The following is a 15,306-nucleotide window of genomic DNA, read 5'->3' on the forward strand; positions in this document are numbered from 1 at the left end:
TCGAATAAGCATCCTACGCGACCCCATCCATCGAGCGACACCAAAAGAGTCCACTCCAAGGGAATGGTGCCACTCCAGCGACACAGCATCGATGAATCCTCATGATCTTGCCCTGTCATCCCAATCATTATAATACCACAATTCTCCAACATCACTACTCTCCTTTACGGCCCATCTCACACCCTCCAGCAAGTATACGCAACAGCACCACAGGCCATTAGGGAGAAATCCGAATTGACATGGAAGCAAGCCGTCCGTTCGCCCGATTAATGACAACCTGCGCATACGAACAACGATGTTGCCGGTAAGATGCACTACGGCTTGCGCATATCGGTCGTCGTAATCTGGAGAGTAGTCGACGTATTCCTCGTCCGACAGAGCTGAGCCGTTCCCTGCATCACACATCGCGGATTCCGAGATGAAGCCACCATCCAGAAATCGGGTAATCACCAGCCTGGTTTCCATGTTTGCAAACAGAGGCCACAGCTCATCACTTCGATGGCTCTCCACGGCAAGCAGCCAAGTTCATCTGCGAATAGCAACGTGCAAGAAGTTCTTCAAAGAGGCAGGGTCATATTTGCAATTACCACGTTACTTGAGAAACGAATAGGTAAAAGATACGATAATGAGAAAAAAAAGATAACCTTAAAACATCCGTCTCGTCTTTCCGTGAATCATCGCAGGAACGAAACCGCCTCGCACCAGTTAAACCAGGCATTATCTCTTGTATCACCCATCAACATCCATCATCTCCGAGTCCTCCTCATCATCATCCTCATCCTGCCGAGCGGACAATAACTGAATCCTCGTCCCTTCCGCATCGGGCACAATCGCCGTAGTGGTAAACCCAATCGTCGTGTCGCGCATTTCCCGCTGTAATTGCGCCGTCACATCATTCTCATCGTCATCATCTTCTTCCTCCTCTTCCTCCTCGTCGTCATCCTCGGCCTTGACTCCAGCGGCGGAAACACCACCTTTCGTCTCCCCGGTCGTCGAACCACCAGCGCTACCATCCTCGACATCCTCATCACCATCCACCTCCGTTGCCTCACCAGCGGCACCACCACCGCCACGTTCCAGCGTCATGACATCATGCACAAGCTTCATCAGATTCTCGCGTAATTTCGCGAGGATATTCTCGCCGGTTTTATCCGTCGCGACGCCCGAATCGATGGCCTCGATGAGCAATTCCAGGATGGTCTTGAGTAATTCGGCGTCGCAGGTGCCCGCGGGGAGGTACAATTTGCCCAGCATGTTCAGCAGCGCCTTGCGTTCGTCGCGGTTGAGTTGCGAGGTCACGAGGCGTTCGAGGACGGATTCCGCGAGGATGAAATGCGTGCTTGCCACAGCAGGGGTGGTGCCCGAAGAGGGAGTGGCGTGGTTGTCGACGCTGGGAACGGGTTCGGTATACCCGACGATTTTGCGCGGATCGGTCCAGTCCAGGAGCATGTTCGCCACCTGGGAGATGCTGACCATGGCTTCGGCGGAGGCGCCGGCGTCGGCGTCGTCGTCTTCGAGGCGAGCGTCGCGGAGGGTGGTCAGGCGGGCGATGACGGCGCAGGAGATGGTCGCCATGCGGGCGGCGTTGTCGGCGCGGGAGTGGCAGTAGACGGGGAGGAAGTAGGAGAGAGATTGGCGGAGTTGCGGGTTGGAGACGCTGTCTGGGTCGAAGAAGGTGATGACCAGTTGCTTCAGCAGGTCGGTGTCCGTGATCAATCGGCTTAACATTGCTTTGGCGAGACCGGCGGCGCCGATGGCTTGCACAATCGGATCGCCGGATTTGAGCGATTTGCTGAAGGCTTTGAGAACGAGTTTGGAGGTTTCGTTGATCTCGGTTTGGTCGGAGGTGATGGCGCTGGTATCAGGGGCGTCGAGGTATAGGGATGGGTGAGCGATGAGCACGTCGGTGATGCATTGAAGCGCGATCACCTGGAGAGTGCCATGTCCTCGTGTGAAGCAGTGTAGGAACAAATTCATGTTCTCCGAAGCAAGTTTCTGGTGCGTGTTAGCATGAGATGTTGAAAGATGCTGACGGTTGGGCAGACTTACCTTGCTCACTAGACAGCACAATCCCAAACAGAACAATCCTCGCTCTCGAATAGGAGCCTCTTGACTCCTCACAGCTGGAACAATTAGACTGTTCAGCGTCATGACCAAATGCTCATACTGATGTACGTCACATTGGATGTTCTGCAACAGGCACAGCGCAATGTGCAAACACTTCAGGTTGACCATCAACTCCCGGATAGCCTGTTCTGTATCTGATTCTTTGCTGGACTCGACCGTCTTGCCGGCACGTTGGAGTCGTTTCTTAGCCAACATCAGCGTCTCATCTCCCGCACCATCGAACTGCGATGTCGCCGAGTGGAACGAGCCTTCTATGCTGCTATCGTCGAGTGCTGGATCATCGTCCTCGCCCATGATAGTATCATGAACTTCGGCAATGGCCTCCACCACCAACCGACAGAATTCCCGCTCGCCGTTGCTGTCCTCTCCACAAACGCGTCGGAGATTCTCAACCACGAGCCTGGTAGTCTCCTCGGGCAGATCTGGCATTGCGAGTGCGTCCCGCATGAGGATGTCCATTTTACGGCGTCCCACTTCATCGCTGTAATCGAAAGTGAGGGCCATGTGAAGCATCTGCTCTACCACAAATTCCCGCGCCGCGAGCTCCTCCTCACTTTCTTCGCTCTCTTCCATTGCAGCGGCTCTTGCTGCCTCCATGAGGCGGTTGAGTTCTCGTTGAAGTAAGAATCCAAATTTGGTGACCTCAGGTAGCTTCTCCTCCGCAAGGATGTCGAGTGAACGGGATCCGACGTAGCGGTCTTCCTTGTGATTACTCCGACAGAAATCGTTGAATGTGCGTGCCACGAAAGCCACCTCTGGTGTCAAGTCGCCCCAGAACTCGTCAGGAAATGAGACGTAGTCGACATAATCAGGTCGTCCCTCCCAAAATTCCTGCATCGCAAGCAAAGCAATTCCTCCTTCCCCTCCAGTGTTGACAACATCTATTCGCTCCAACAATTCTGACAAAGCATTCATGGAAGGAGCATTGGCCATGTTAGGATCCTTCGGTTCGGCATCTTCAGGGTCGCCTGCTTTGCGATTTGCAGGACGAGCAGCGCAGTCCTCAATCCATCTTTCTCGGAATATCCGTGCCATAGCCTTTCGAACATTCTCGTCACGATCTCGTAGACCCCATCGAAGCAACTTATCTCGGAAAGTCAAACTGAAACTTCGAAAGTCGCCCATCGCTGGTAGAAGTCTGGCGAAGAGAGCTTTTCTGGTCGTCACGTCGGCGTCCCGCGCCCGTTCGAACAAATATGGCAACAGCTCTTTCGTGAGCGGCAGGTTTAGAAGAAGATTGCGACGAACTTCGGCCGAGGGATCATGTTGGAGGACTAAGATGAGCTTCTCAAGGATACCAGATCCTGCGTCTTCATCCGAATCGGAATTATCGTCTTCGTCGTCGTTCTCGGGGTCTGCTGCAAAACGTGTCAAGCCGTAAATTGCATGCATGCGAACTTGAGCTTCTTTGTCGTGGATGCGCTTGAGGAGAGCAAGTTTGAGTTGGTGAAAGAGGCTGAGGTCCAATGTACTCAACGTATTGATCAGATGACTCGTCATCTGCGTGGCTCGGAAGCGCACGACTTTGTCCTTGGCCATCATCAACGGGATCATTGTGCTGAGCACGGCTGTGACCAGTCGCGAGCTAGGTGTTTCCGGCGCTTCTTCTTCATCCTGGAAGATCGCATTGTCCTTGGCACTCGCAGTCTCTAGGAATGCGCCCAAAAATCTCACGATTCGATCACCGACCGCCTCCGACTTCTTGATGGGCAACGCACGGAAGACGCATCGCAAAACCTCATTATTGAATTCATCCTCGTCAAAATCCTGATCTTGCTTTCCCTTTTTGCTGCTCGTCGGCTCGTAGCAACATGCCTCCTGAATCTTTCGTAGACTGATGATAGCCTTGCGATGTGCTGCAGTGGACTTTTGTGCGTCGGCGAACACTACGCAGATGGCGCGTCGCAAAGTCGTGTCGGGACCCTCATCAGGGACCTCTGCGGTTGATGCTGCCGTGGTCTTGCCTGCCGCCGCGCGCCCCCGTGGGGCTCGGGTACCAGCAGCCACTCGTCCAGGCATCACTTGTATCAAAGAGATTGGCGGAGATTTATTTGACGTTTAGGTGAGATTCGCATCGAATGTGTGTGTGAGTTCGTCACTAAATGCTCGGTGGTTACTCCACTATTTGCAGGTGTAAACAAACGCGGAACTCTAGCCGCGGGGCTTGCGTTCGTCGGCTCTTAAACCCTGTGGACCCTGACAGCATTAATCAGGCTGCTCTCAACCTTTGACATCCAAGCATTGCTGGCATCATCACACCTCGCCCAGTGCTCTTGGAAAATATCAAAAATGACCAAGGTGAGCATCGATTGAACGTTGCGCGAGCATATGAGCATGCCCTTGCCGCCGTCAATCACTCCTACTGGACTGTGACAGTCACTTCCCACTTGACACAATCGATCGCCTAGAAACCTCACTCCCCATCACCGTGAGACCGTGCGGCACAAGAGCATACAGTATCATTGAGTATATAGGGTCTCTATCAACGTCGAATATATATCTTTCATCGCTCGAAGTCACCAATCGTCACAAAGCATCTCGAACGCTACTGTTGGAACCTTGCGCTCATGGAGTAGGCCCACCTTTAGAGGCCTCATACTGCGTTTGGTCCCCTGAAGTCGCAACCGAGTCGACCTATCGAGAGCTGGCTATGCGATCTCCCTAGCCTAAGTACTCGATTGGTCGAGCCTGCGCGGTGGTAGACTACCGGGAAATAAATGGCAGATGTCTATTGTCATTCCCTTAACGGTGCCATTCTGATCTATATGACATTCGCGATTGTCAGTCTTCAAACGATAAGTCGCTTTGATATAGATGATGAGAGGCAAGAAGGAATCGCCGTTTTCACATGTGCACAGCCGTAGTAAAGGATTAGAAGGTCGTCCAAGAGACACAGGCATGTAATAATGATTCGCAGGCGAGCCATACTAACGGGAAGAATGTGCGGTATGTGGGGCACAATCAGGAAAAGATATCAATTAAAAACTTCGACATCAGTGTATGGGTAACAACTCCTCAAACTCCGCCCACACCAACGCCAACGCTTTCTCCTCGACGGTAGCTGAACAACAAGCTCTGGCTTTTGCACAATTCTGGTGATGACAGCAGGAGGAGCAAAACAACAACAACAACAACAACAACAACAACAACAACAAAGGGTCGACCAATAAAGGTGACTGATGTTTACTCGTTGATGCGATGCTGCCAGACCTCCTGCTCAGCACGAGCAGAATAAGTGCTAGCGGAGAGAATCGCGCGCATCTGCTCGACGCCGGTGAACATAATCTGGCGGGCGACGAACCAGCGGATGCCCTCAGTACACGGCGGGCTGGTGAGACTACCCTGGTAAGTCCAGAACTCGTTGAAGTGTTGAACGGCGTCGAGAGCGAGGCCCAGATCGAGGCTGATGTTCCGACGCATGCTGGTCTCGCGGAAGCCGATCATACTGGGGAGCTGATCGAAGAAGGTCGCGTTCCGGTTGCCCGGATCGAGGCGGAAGGCCAGCACGGCGCGCTCGATGCCGCGGTTGTCGTAGTGGACAAAGTGTAGCTCAGCCTTGCTGCGGTCGCCGCCGACGGAGTGGTCGGCGGGTGCGTGGATGTGCCAGCCGCCGAGGTAGAGGGTTTGGTTGTCATAGGTGAAGCTGGGGTGCTTGGTCCAGTCGCCGTCGTGGGCGACGGTGAAGGCTGGACCGTAGTTCCAGTTGTAGAAGGAGCCTTGGTAGGAGCCGGAATAGTTGAAGCGCGGGATGTGGCTGAGAGAGAGGCCGTTACTGAGCGAGAGGGCGATGGGGGATTGCTGGGTGCCGGACTGGCAGAGGTCATAGGCTGGATTCACGCGACCCCAGTTGTAGGAGGCCTCGTAGGCCCAATCCCGGACGGGAGCGGTCTTGTTGACGGCATTATTATTGGCAGTGTTGTTGGTCTCGCGTTTGTAGTGGGGTGCATGCTCCCAGTTATTGTGCTGCGGGCAAGCCAGGATCGCAGGCACAATCATCGCCGCGGCGACGATGAAAGACTTGGCGAACATCGCGAGAACGATTGATGGTATCGAAAAGATAAGCAGTGGTTCTGCGAGAGGGTCGCGAGTGTTGGTTGTTTGGTGGAGGCTGCTTGTGGCTATTATGTGTCGGAGAGTCGATGACGATTATGGCGATAGTGATGGCGGGAATATCTTGGATCGGGGAGGTCGAGGAAGGATGTTTTATATAATTCCGTTTGAGCTCACTAAATCTTCGTCCGAGTTCAGATCTCCCATAGCGCTCAGGTATTTAGATCCGAAAGCTTGCCTAGTCAATTTCTGATTGCAAATGCAAATAAACGTGTCGACCACGTTGCCGGTCTATCGACATCTGGACTGCGTCTTGTCCTATACGAAAGCAGGTGCCAAGGTGAAGGCGTCGTTGTGGTAGAGCACGGGCGGTGCATCGCCGCCGAGTTGTCGACATGAAGCCCGAGTGATAGTCAATGATACAAGTCAAGAGTATGTGTCGTCGAGCTACGATTCAAGGCTAGATTCCAGAAGGCTGCTGCCAAGTCTGCTGAGCCTGCTATCTGACCAACACGCATAGTGAACAGTCCGAATCGTGGATCACTTGGCAGACAGGCGCGTCGCATTGGCAGAGGCTATGCTCGGTCGTAAAGGTAAGAAAGGGCACCACTCCGGCGACGACCATCTCGTCGATTTTTCGATGGGCATTATCAACCTTGGCAATGTTTAGCATCTCTTGGACAATCAGGGACTCGGCCAACAACTGGGACTCGACACTAGATTGCCCAGGTGGACATTGTCGTGAATGTTGGAAGGAGTGCGGCGGCAATGTCACGTGCGGACTAGCCAACGCCGCCTACTGTTTGTCCACCTGGGCATGAAGATTCCATCCATTACCCCAGGATGTGGAGATAGGAAGGGCACCTGCATCATTTAATTATTCCCGAACACTCGCCCCCGGGTCTCTGGACCTTCTTGTTGGAAGCCTCGCCTATGCACTGCGACCGGGCAGGATTGCGCGCTGAGAAACTCACCGGCAATAGTAATCGGAAACATCATGATACCATGATTGTGGATCGCGAATGATGCGCCGTTATATGCGCGTTGCGGCAGCAAAGGACTTGCCGTGCAGGTTTGTCGGTCGTTGTTGATGAGTCACCATAGATGGCTCTGTCATGAGAGTGACTGTGATCACCAGAGATGTCCTCTCATAACATGCGTGTGGATAGGCATTTCAACTTCGAACAGCGGCAGGATAATGGATTTTCATTTTGGTCCGCCGTCATCTCAGAGACCGTCAAAACCTGCTACCTAGGCCTCAAACAAGCATCATGAGCAACCATGAATCCCTCTCCGAACCAATCGTCTCTTCCAACCATGGAGGAACGCAAAGAAATGTTCAAGTTCAGCCGCGGAGATTTCTTGGGCGCTATTCGTGGCGAAAAGGTACCGCAGGCCTTGGGTGCGGGCGTCATTGAGACTTGTCTGGTTCGAGGCATACGGCATCAGACCTCAATCGCTCTCACCGAGCAATATGCCAAGGAGCTCCATCGAGCCGACCCTATGTACATGCGCGCTGTCAATGCTCGAAGGATCATGAGTAATCGTATCGATTTGTTGCCACCAAGCTTCGCCTCCGACGAGATACCCTATTGTATCTGGTATCCTGATCTCGCGGAAGAGTCGACATACCGAGCATTGGCCGTTCGATACCCAGAGTTGAGATATCAAGTCGCTCGAGCTTGCGCAGTAGCTCATTATAACGATCTATATCGCGAACTGGACATTTTGCCTGAAGTCCATGTTGGAGAGGAGGCCCGAGAAAGTGGTAACACTGCAATCTGAGGGGCCATCATGGCAGCTGACACCCAATACGACATCATGGATGATTACTCACGAACCACAAAGGACGGTCCGCCGAAAGTGGGCTATCTGAATGATGATACCGCTGTTCGGCGCTTGCTAGATCATCATGTGAAAGTCGTCATAAACTGGCGAGAATTCGATGCTTGCATTGACGAGGATTCAGCGTCGTGTTACGTTCTTTGGGAGATGAGTTCGGTCGGGTGAGGAACCTTCGATATCACCGAGGATGCAGGAGTTGCCGAAGAGGGAACAGAATGGGAACCTCGTGATGTGCCCGAGCTGGCGACGCTGCTCTCGGAGCCTCTCCCGAAACACTTGCCGATCATCGAAAAGGACCTCCTCATCCAGATGGCGGCTTATCACGGGAATGTCGAGCGATACTCCCGCCTTCGCCGCCCTCGGAAAATCAGGGGTGAAACCGCGTGCCTGCTGCATGGGATCCTCCACCACGCCCAATTTGCTCGTTGGGTCGTCAAGCAACCCGATTTGTATGAAGGCGGACATGTGCCTCCCGCATGTCACGCCCGGCTCATTATGAAAAACATCCTCTCCTCAGTCAACACTCCCACCATCCGTCAGGACGAGTTACCGTATCAGATCTGGTATCCGGATCTCGCCGCAGAATCCACATACCGGGCATTGTACGACCTTCACCCGTGCATGGCATCTCAGATCCTCCGAGCGTGCATCGTCGGCCAGTATTATCCACTCTTCGAACATGTGCTATCTCGGACCTCCCCGGACGAAGCGGTCTTATACGAAGCCAAGCGCCACTTCGATCTCTATTTCCACGCACGAGTCGCCCAGCGCATCGCCGATGTCGGCGGCGAAGTCGTCCGAGTCGCGAATTGGAAGAGATCGCCGCCGCGGCTGTGGAAGGTCAACGATGCGTGGGTACCACACCGGATGGAGCGGGAGATCGGTACGGGATGGGACGCCTGTAATTCAAGTATGCACTGCACCACCCGCGACCTCGACTTCATGACCTGCGTGCCGGAAGAGTGGAAGCGCAACATGGACGGGGGCCAGGATGCGGACTTGCACATCGATTACGTCAATTGGCCTCCCGGATGGACGGCGATGACCACCACGCCCCGAACGCAGTAGGATGTGGCGAGATTGCGTCGGTCAGTGTGCTTCCTCACCGCTCGCGACAAGTCGCAAACCCTAGCCCCCATCACGGATGCTGAAATTGCTTCGAGGACGACAATCATATCTCATATACGCCGACTGCGCCTGTCATTTCTCCGTCTCGTCTATATATATGTGTGTAGCTCCCGATATCATAAAATCTCTCCTCAACAACACTATCAAACATCCTGCCCTCTCGCCCCTTCGTCAAAATCTAACAGTCCTTACTCCAGAACAGCCTCGCGTAAGTAGGGAGCGTATCGAAACTGGTGTATCCGCCCCCGGTGCTGTTCAGCACATTGATCCAATCCGTCGTGTTGCCCGGGAGGTACGCCGCGGCGGCGGCGGCGAAGTAGCTCGTGACGTAGACGTCGACGAGGGTGCTGTCGGAGATGTTGGAGACGCTGACGTTGGCGGCCACGTAGCGCGGGGTGGGGTAGTAGCCCTGGTCGTAGTGGAGGGTGTTGTCGCCGTCGGAGCCGAAGTCGTCCTTGGTGGCGTAGCCCGCGGTGGTGTAGAGGCCGGTGGTGTTGTCGTAGGTCGTGGCGGGGACGCTGCTGGTCTGGCGTTTGCGGTAGCGGGCGTCGGTCTGCATGTTGGCCAGGAGGTTCTTGGCCACGCCCCAGGGCGCCGTCATGTATTGCCAGAGGTTGGTGTAGGGGTTGGTCTGGTAGGCGTTGTCGATGGTGAAGGGGCCCTTGAGGAGGTCGTAGCGGAATCCGCCGGTGTTGGTGAGGATGATACGCGGGTGGGAGGTGGTGTTGCGGCCTGGGGCGTAGACCACGGCCGGGAAGACGGTGGTGGTGAGGTAGCGGAAGAGGTTGTTCGGGGCGGTCTGGGGCACGTATGACTGGTAGAAGTCGTCGGGGGAGCAGCCGATGACGTTGGTGAGGATCGGGAGGGAGGAGACGTTTTTGGTGATTTGCGCGGTGATGCCCTGGCCGTAGGAGGTGTTGAGACCCTGGCGGAGGGAGGCGACGTGCTTCTCGAAGGTGGGACGGTTGAAGTCGAGGTATTGGCGGGAGTAGGTCAGGCTGGAGTTTGCCCGTCGGGTGACGTTCAGAACGACTCCACCGGTCTGGTTGGTGAAGAGGTTGGGCGTGACTTTGATGTTACCGGGTCCCATGGGCGATCTGGCACGAGTTGCGTTGGTGGAGAGGCCGTCGATGGTAGCCCATCCGACAGTCTCGCAGTACCGACCGGCCGCAGTGCCGACAGCAGCAGCATCCCAAGCGACGGTGTCACGGATGTGGCGGTGACCACCAAAGATCTGAATAGGAGTGTTGGGGTGGTAGGTCCGGATGGCGCGGTAGATCAAGTTCCATTCCGCGGAATCGCGGAGGGTGATGTGACCGGTGATCAAGAACAGGTCGATATCCTTGCGCTTGGTCTGCTCAAGGAACCAGGACTGCTGGATAGCAGTACCTACAGGTGTGACAACAGTCGCGTTGCTGTTACCTGTGAAGTTGAAAAGGAAGGAGTAAGACATGATGCGGATGCCGAACTTGGTCTGCCAGTAAGCATAGCGGTTGGAGAAAGGCTTGCGGACGCCATTGTCGATGATGTCTACATTGCTGGTGACATAGCGACCGCCCCAGTTGGGAGCAAAGTTACGGTAAGTGTCATTGGCGATCTCGGTGGTGTAGAGTTCGTGGTTGCCAATCGACAGCAAGTCGTACGGCAATTGCTTGAAGATGGGAAGGGTGAGCTTTCCATTGGGAGTAGTCGCGTCGCCGAAACCAGTACCGTCGTGCAAGTCACCGGAATCAACGAGAAGGAGATCAACACCCAGGACATCGGCCTTGGACTTCATCTTGCGCACAAAGTCGGCAAAGTCGCCATAATCGGCACTGTAGTTCTCATCGAGCAGGTGACCGGCAAGCCAGCCGTGAGTGTCAGTGGTGGAGAGGAAATTAATCTGACCCCAGTGAAGCTCCTTGATCTGTTGCGGCAATGTTCTGAGCGCACCCGGCTGAACACGCTTTGCATGGTCGTGTCTCGACATCAATGCTTGGTCGAGATAGCCGCCGTGGACGGGCGAGGTCCAATCATGATCCTCACAGCCGATGACGGTCTGCGTGAGAAGCGCAGCCGCCAGAACGGAGAGCTTGACCATCATGGTGATCCGCTTGGGCTTCGGGTCGTGATGATGCAGCGGAAGATGTCCTGTGGGGAAATTTGATCTGCAAATGCAGGTCCGATGGCTTGAGATGACGACAAGCGCTAGATTTTATCCTTCTGGTACTGTCGCGACCCGAGACACTTTGCAGAGTCAGAGACACTTGGCGACAACCACAAAGGCTTGCGGGAGGGCAATGTTACTGGATTGCACCTCTTGCGAAGAGTTCCCGACTTTATAACTGCGCCACCTCAGAAGCAATACTAGAGAAGATGACGGTCTCAACAGCAGGGCGTGGGCGAGTTCATCATCGGCGCCCACGTGCTTGAAAGCACACTTGATGGGCGGAAAAAGGAAAAGCGACGGGCTGAATTGAATGTCCAGCTCCAGCCGGGACGTTAGAAGCATTGGCCGAACCTCCGACGCGTCGTCAACCAATGCGGTCCAACACGTGGGCGAGTTGACGTCGGCTGTCCTGCCTCAAAGGGTAACTCTGCCCTTGCCCAGGTCGGACCACCATCCGCAGGGCGTTCTCTATACAGTAATGTGTTGTATGTTGTATGTATGGTATGTGTTATATGCACAGTACTGGGGCGGCGATGCTTGATGCATGCATGGCGTTTGAAGAAAATATTGTTGACGTACATGTCATCTCATGGAAGTGATGCCGATGTACACGTCGTTTCATACATATGTGTAGATCCGATTCCTTATCGGTAGAGAGAGCTACAATTCTTTCGGGCTGGTAGATGAATTGGTGGCACTGGATTCTCAGGCACAGCCAACATATCGTAGGCTCTACGCATTCCCGACGCGGCAACATGGGAGGATCTCTCTATTTTTTTGATGTAAATTAGATGCATCACCCTGGAGTATTCCAACCTTCGTGTGTTGTAGACGCGATGTAGCATGTCTCGAACGTCGTGGTCGAACAAGAAATCATGGATCGCAACGGGCATGGGAAGCAAATTCATGACACCAGCCAAACCCCAGTCCGTGGCTGGCGCGTTCCGCGTCCGTCTGATGTGAGATGATAACCGCGCGCGGGGTCCGGGCGATCGTGTGCTTGCTGTACGTGCAGCATCACAGTCCGGCCGGTCGATCAAAACCGTTCCATCGCAACTCCATCACCGCTTGCCATGCATGACAGGACCGTATCGTGAACCATCGAATGGAAGGTAAAAAAGTATTGCCCATCACCGATCCCTCACAGGCGTTTGCGGCAGTGATGTGACGCTCATGGCGGAGAACCGAATGCTGAGCTGTGGAAATGGCCCCTCACAGCGCCGATCCACCAATGCTTCTTGATCCTCCTCAATCATCTCATGCGTGTGCGGAGCTCTCGAAGATGTCCGCATTCGACTTCTGACGAACTTTCGAAGCAATATTAAAATATTCTGAGATTTACATCTGATTGACATCATCATCGACGAAAACCCCTCTCGCTGCTTCGCATCAATCCTACGCAGAGATGGCGGCTCTTAAATCTCGCCTGAGGATAGGCTACATCCCCGGTACGCAAACAATAAAGATTCCCATCTCAGCTCCAGAAAAGAAACGCCACGCCGACAGATCATATATGACTCTGGACCAGACCAATCTCAAAACACAACACAGCTGACAAAGATAATCTCTGCTTGCTCTACAGAACATTTCTCCACCCCGCTCTTCTTCGCCCAGAAACACTTCCACCTCTCCGCCGACCTGATCCCCTACCCCACCGGCACCGGCGCCCTGACCGCCGCCCTCAAAGAACCCGACCGCACCAAGGGCATCGACATCGCCATCGGCCTGACCGAAGGTTTCGTCGCCGACCTCGGCAAAGCCCAAGCCACTGGTACGAAATCCGAGTACCGCCTCGCGGGAACTTACGTCTCGAGCCCGCTATGCTGGGCCATCTCGACGGGCGCGAACCGCGATGAGATGAGCGGGATCCCCGACCTCCGCGGCAAGAAAGTCGGCGTGAGCCGGATCGGGAGCGGGTCGTACGTGATGTCGTTCGTGCTCGCCGACCAGCAAGGCTGGCTGGAGGACAAGAGCGGAGGCGGTCAGCAGGAGCCCTTCTCAGCGATGATCCCGATCGGAGATTTCGCCGCGCTGAGGAGATCGGTCCGCGAGGACAGATCGTCGGATTTCTTCATGTGGGAGCATTTCACCACCAAACACTTCTGGGACAACGGCGAGCTGAAGCGCATCGGGGAGATCTACACGCCCTGGCCGTCGTGGATGATCGCGGCTCGGGAGGCTGAGGCTGGAGGGAGCGACGGTCGTGTCGCGGATCTGACGAGTAAATTGAATCAGGGCGTGAAGCACTACCTGGAGAACAAAGAGGAGGCGATCGAGTACATCACTTCGGCGATGCATTACTCCCGGGAGGATGCGCTGGAGTGGATGAAGACGGTGGAATTCGTGGCCGACACGCATGGCGTGCGGACGAGCGTGGTGGACGATGTGGTGGGGATTCTGCGCAAGGCGGGCGTGTTGGATGAGAAAGCCGGAGGGGGCGAGAATATGATCAGCATCAAGCGCGAGTGAAGGAGCGACTCGACACCGAAAGGAAAAGAAAAGAAAAGAAAAGTACACCTTCCTCACGTCGGGAGGGAGAGAATGATCGTCAATCAATCATTACGTTTCCTTCTTATCTTCTCAAAGCAAAAGGGAAATGTCTACCCGTCAGATCTCTTTCACACTTCCACCTCCGCTCATGCCGTCACAGCAGCCTTCTTCCCTCCCGCCGAGATGAGGTCCAAGAAGCCCTGTTTCGACATCTCGTTCGCCTTCTCCTCCCTCGCCTGCATGCCGACCACGCCCTCCGCCTTGGCCGTGCGCATCGCCTCCTCGCTCTTGACCTGCGCCGCGCGGACGGCGTTGAAGAGCTTCACCACACCCCTCTGCGCCGTCTTCTTGAGGCGCTTCTCCAGCTCGACGAGGGCGCCCGTCTCGACGTCCGGCGTGCGCAGCCCCAGCGTGTCCCGCACCCGGCCCTTCTCCGACGAGAGCTTCTTCTCGGCGCGGATCTGCGCCCGGGCTTTCTGCTCGAGTCGCTCGTCCGCGAGCGTCTTGTTCGCGTCGGCCGCGGACTTGCTCCGGCTGAGGACCGGGTCGCTGCGTTTGGATGTGCTGAGTTTGGTGTCGAGGATTTTGGTGATGCTGGTCGCGAAGGCGTCGGGGTCGTTGCGCTTCTTGCGCACGCGCACGGCGTTGGCGGAGGTGCTGTTGGGGTTGGACGCTGTGTCCGAGTCGGAGGAGTCGCCCGAGTTGTCGGAGTCGAGGTCGAGTTCGTCGTCGAGGTCGAGGTCTGCGAGTTGTTCCTCATTGTCGTCATCCTCGTCGTCTAGGTCATCCGTTTGGATGGCATTGAGGGCGGTATTGATTTCTAGTGTTTGTTCTTCGTCCTCGGTATCTTCAGCGTCCTCCTCATCACCGACTTCCTCTTCTACGACATCCTTGTCCCTTCTCGTTCCATTTTTTGACTCGGCGACGCCATTGGCTGGTTTTGTGTCCTTCAGGATTGGTCGTGGTGCGGAAGTTTTCTCGCCAGTGGACTTTGATGTTGCCGTCGATGTCTTCGTCTTTGACTTATTCTCTCGCTTGGGTTCTGGTACCGCGATCGGCTGCGTTTCTTTCACAGCAGGCTTCGGCGCATCACTCGCGCGCGGATGTGCTAGGTCATCATCTTCGTCTTCCGATGAACTGTGATAATTTGTCTGCTTTTTGACTTTCTTGACCTTTTTCTTCGGTCGCGCATGGTCGTCCTCCTGTCGCCTTCTCTTCGGAAACGCAGGACCCATTGTGAGAATTCTGCGATAAAGCGATTCCTGTACAGTGCAAGAGAAGGAATATCTGGGAGAATTATTATTTTCTGCACCTCAACTTTCACATGGAGACCGAAGCCAGCCAAAGAATTTACTATTGTAGACCCTAATGCCAAGCGAAATTGACTTTGGCATTCACAAGCGCAAGCGATCCATCGCATGGCGGCGCTGGCCGACGATTTGATGTGGGGCGACTCGGTGCGTGCCATCAAATGGTGGTGGTGGTGTTCTCTGGCTGACGTCGTGTGCTGCAGTTTG

General features: G+C 54.8%; 6 protein-coding genes across 6 annotated transcripts; 2 read left to right on the forward strand and 4 right to left on the reverse strand.

The window, feature by feature from the left end:
* Positions 1 to 564: 564 nt before the first annotated feature.
* K489DRAFT_380083 (ARM repeat-containing protein) lies at positions 565 to 4,212 on the reverse strand. Its single transcript, XM_033604807.1, has 2 exons — positions 2,050 to 4,212; positions 565 to 1,995 (listed from the first exon to the last, which is right to left on the reverse strand). The coding sequence occupies exons 1-2, from the start codon at positions 4,144 to 4,146 to the stop codon at positions 730 to 732; spliced, it is 3,363 nt and encodes a 1,120-aa protein (XP_033459746.1). The 5' UTR covers positions 4,147 to 4,212; the 3' UTR covers positions 565 to 729.
* Positions 4,213 to 5,168: 956 nt separating this feature from the next.
* Positions 5,169 to 6,447, reverse strand: K489DRAFT_215013 (carbonic anhydrase). Its single transcript, XM_033599683.1, has 2 exons — positions 6,416 to 6,447; positions 5,169 to 6,353 (listed from the first exon to the last, which is right to left on the reverse strand). The coding sequence occupies exon 2, from the start codon at positions 6,154 to 6,156 to the stop codon at positions 5,311 to 5,313; it is 846 nt and encodes a 281-aa protein (XP_033459747.1). The 5' UTR covers positions 6,157 to 6,353; positions 6,416 to 6,447; the 3' UTR covers positions 5,169 to 5,310.
* A 619-nt stretch (positions 6,448 to 7,066) lies between these two features.
* K489DRAFT_401284 (uncharacterized protein) lies at positions 7,067 to 9,090 on the forward strand (the record flags this gene model as incomplete). Its single annotated transcript, XM_033607015.1, has 2 exons — positions 7,067 to 7,945; positions 8,216 to 9,090. The coding sequence occupies exons 1-2, from the start codon at positions 7,459 to 7,461 to the stop codon at positions 9,088 to 9,090; spliced, it is 1,362 nt and encodes a 453-aa protein (XP_033459748.1). The 5' UTR covers positions 7,067 to 7,458.
* A 238-nt stretch (positions 9,091 to 9,328) lies between these two features.
* On the reverse strand, positions 9,329 to 11,068 carry K489DRAFT_291903 (uncharacterized protein; the record flags this gene model as incomplete). Its single annotated transcript, XM_033600204.1, has 1 exon — positions 9,329 to 11,068. A coding segment is annotated over one exon (1,740 nt), but the record flags the coding sequence as incomplete, so codon positions are not given.
* Positions 11,069 to 12,682: 1,614 nt separating this feature from the next.
* On the forward strand, positions 12,683 to 14,222 carry K489DRAFT_380089 (uncharacterized protein). The gene has a single exon (XM_033604808.1). The coding sequence runs from the start codon at positions 13,157 to 13,159 to the stop codon at positions 13,766 to 13,768; it is 612 nt and encodes a 203-aa protein (XP_033459750.1). The 5' UTR covers positions 12,683 to 13,156; the 3' UTR covers positions 13,769 to 14,222.
* Positions 13,936 to 15,024, reverse strand: K489DRAFT_319733 (Rrp15p-domain-containing protein; the record flags this gene model as incomplete). The annotated part of the gene is made up of 2 exons (XM_033601406.1): positions 13,936 to 14,660; positions 14,883 to 15,024. 2 exons carry the CDS (start codon positions 15,022 to 15,024, stop codon positions 13,936 to 13,938), a joined length of 867 nt encoding a protein of 288 aa, XP_033459751.1.
* Positions 15,025 to 15,306: the final 282 nt, after the last annotated feature.

Source organism: Dissoconium aciculare (genome assembly GCF_010015565.1).
Source record: "Dissoconium aciculare CBS 342.82 unplaced genomic scaffold K489scaffold_6, whole genome shotgun sequence".
NCBI lineage: Eukaryota > Fungi > Ascomycota > Dothideomycetes > Mycosphaerellales > Dissoconiaceae > Dissoconium > Dissoconium aciculare.

What these genes read in the sequence shown, in the direction of transcription:
- K489DRAFT_215013 (XM_033599683.1), bottom strand. Translation starts at nt 6,156, where the DNA reads ATGTTCGCCAAGTCTTTCATCGTCGCCGCGGCGATGATTGTGCCTGCG.
- K489DRAFT_380089 (XM_033604808.1), top strand. Translation starts at nt 13,157, where the DNA reads ATGAGCGGGATCCCCGACCTCCGCGGCAAGAAAGTCGGCGTGAGCCGG.
- K489DRAFT_380083 (XM_033604807.1), bottom strand. Translation starts at nt 4,146, where the DNA reads ATGCCTGGACGAGTGGCTGCTGGTACCCGAGCCCCACGGGGGCGCGCG. An exon ending in TGTGCTGTCTAGTGAGCAAG is followed by an intron (nt 1,996 to 2,049) that starts GTAAGTCTGCCC and finishes AACACGCACCAG; the next exon opens with AAACTTGCTTCGGAGAACAT.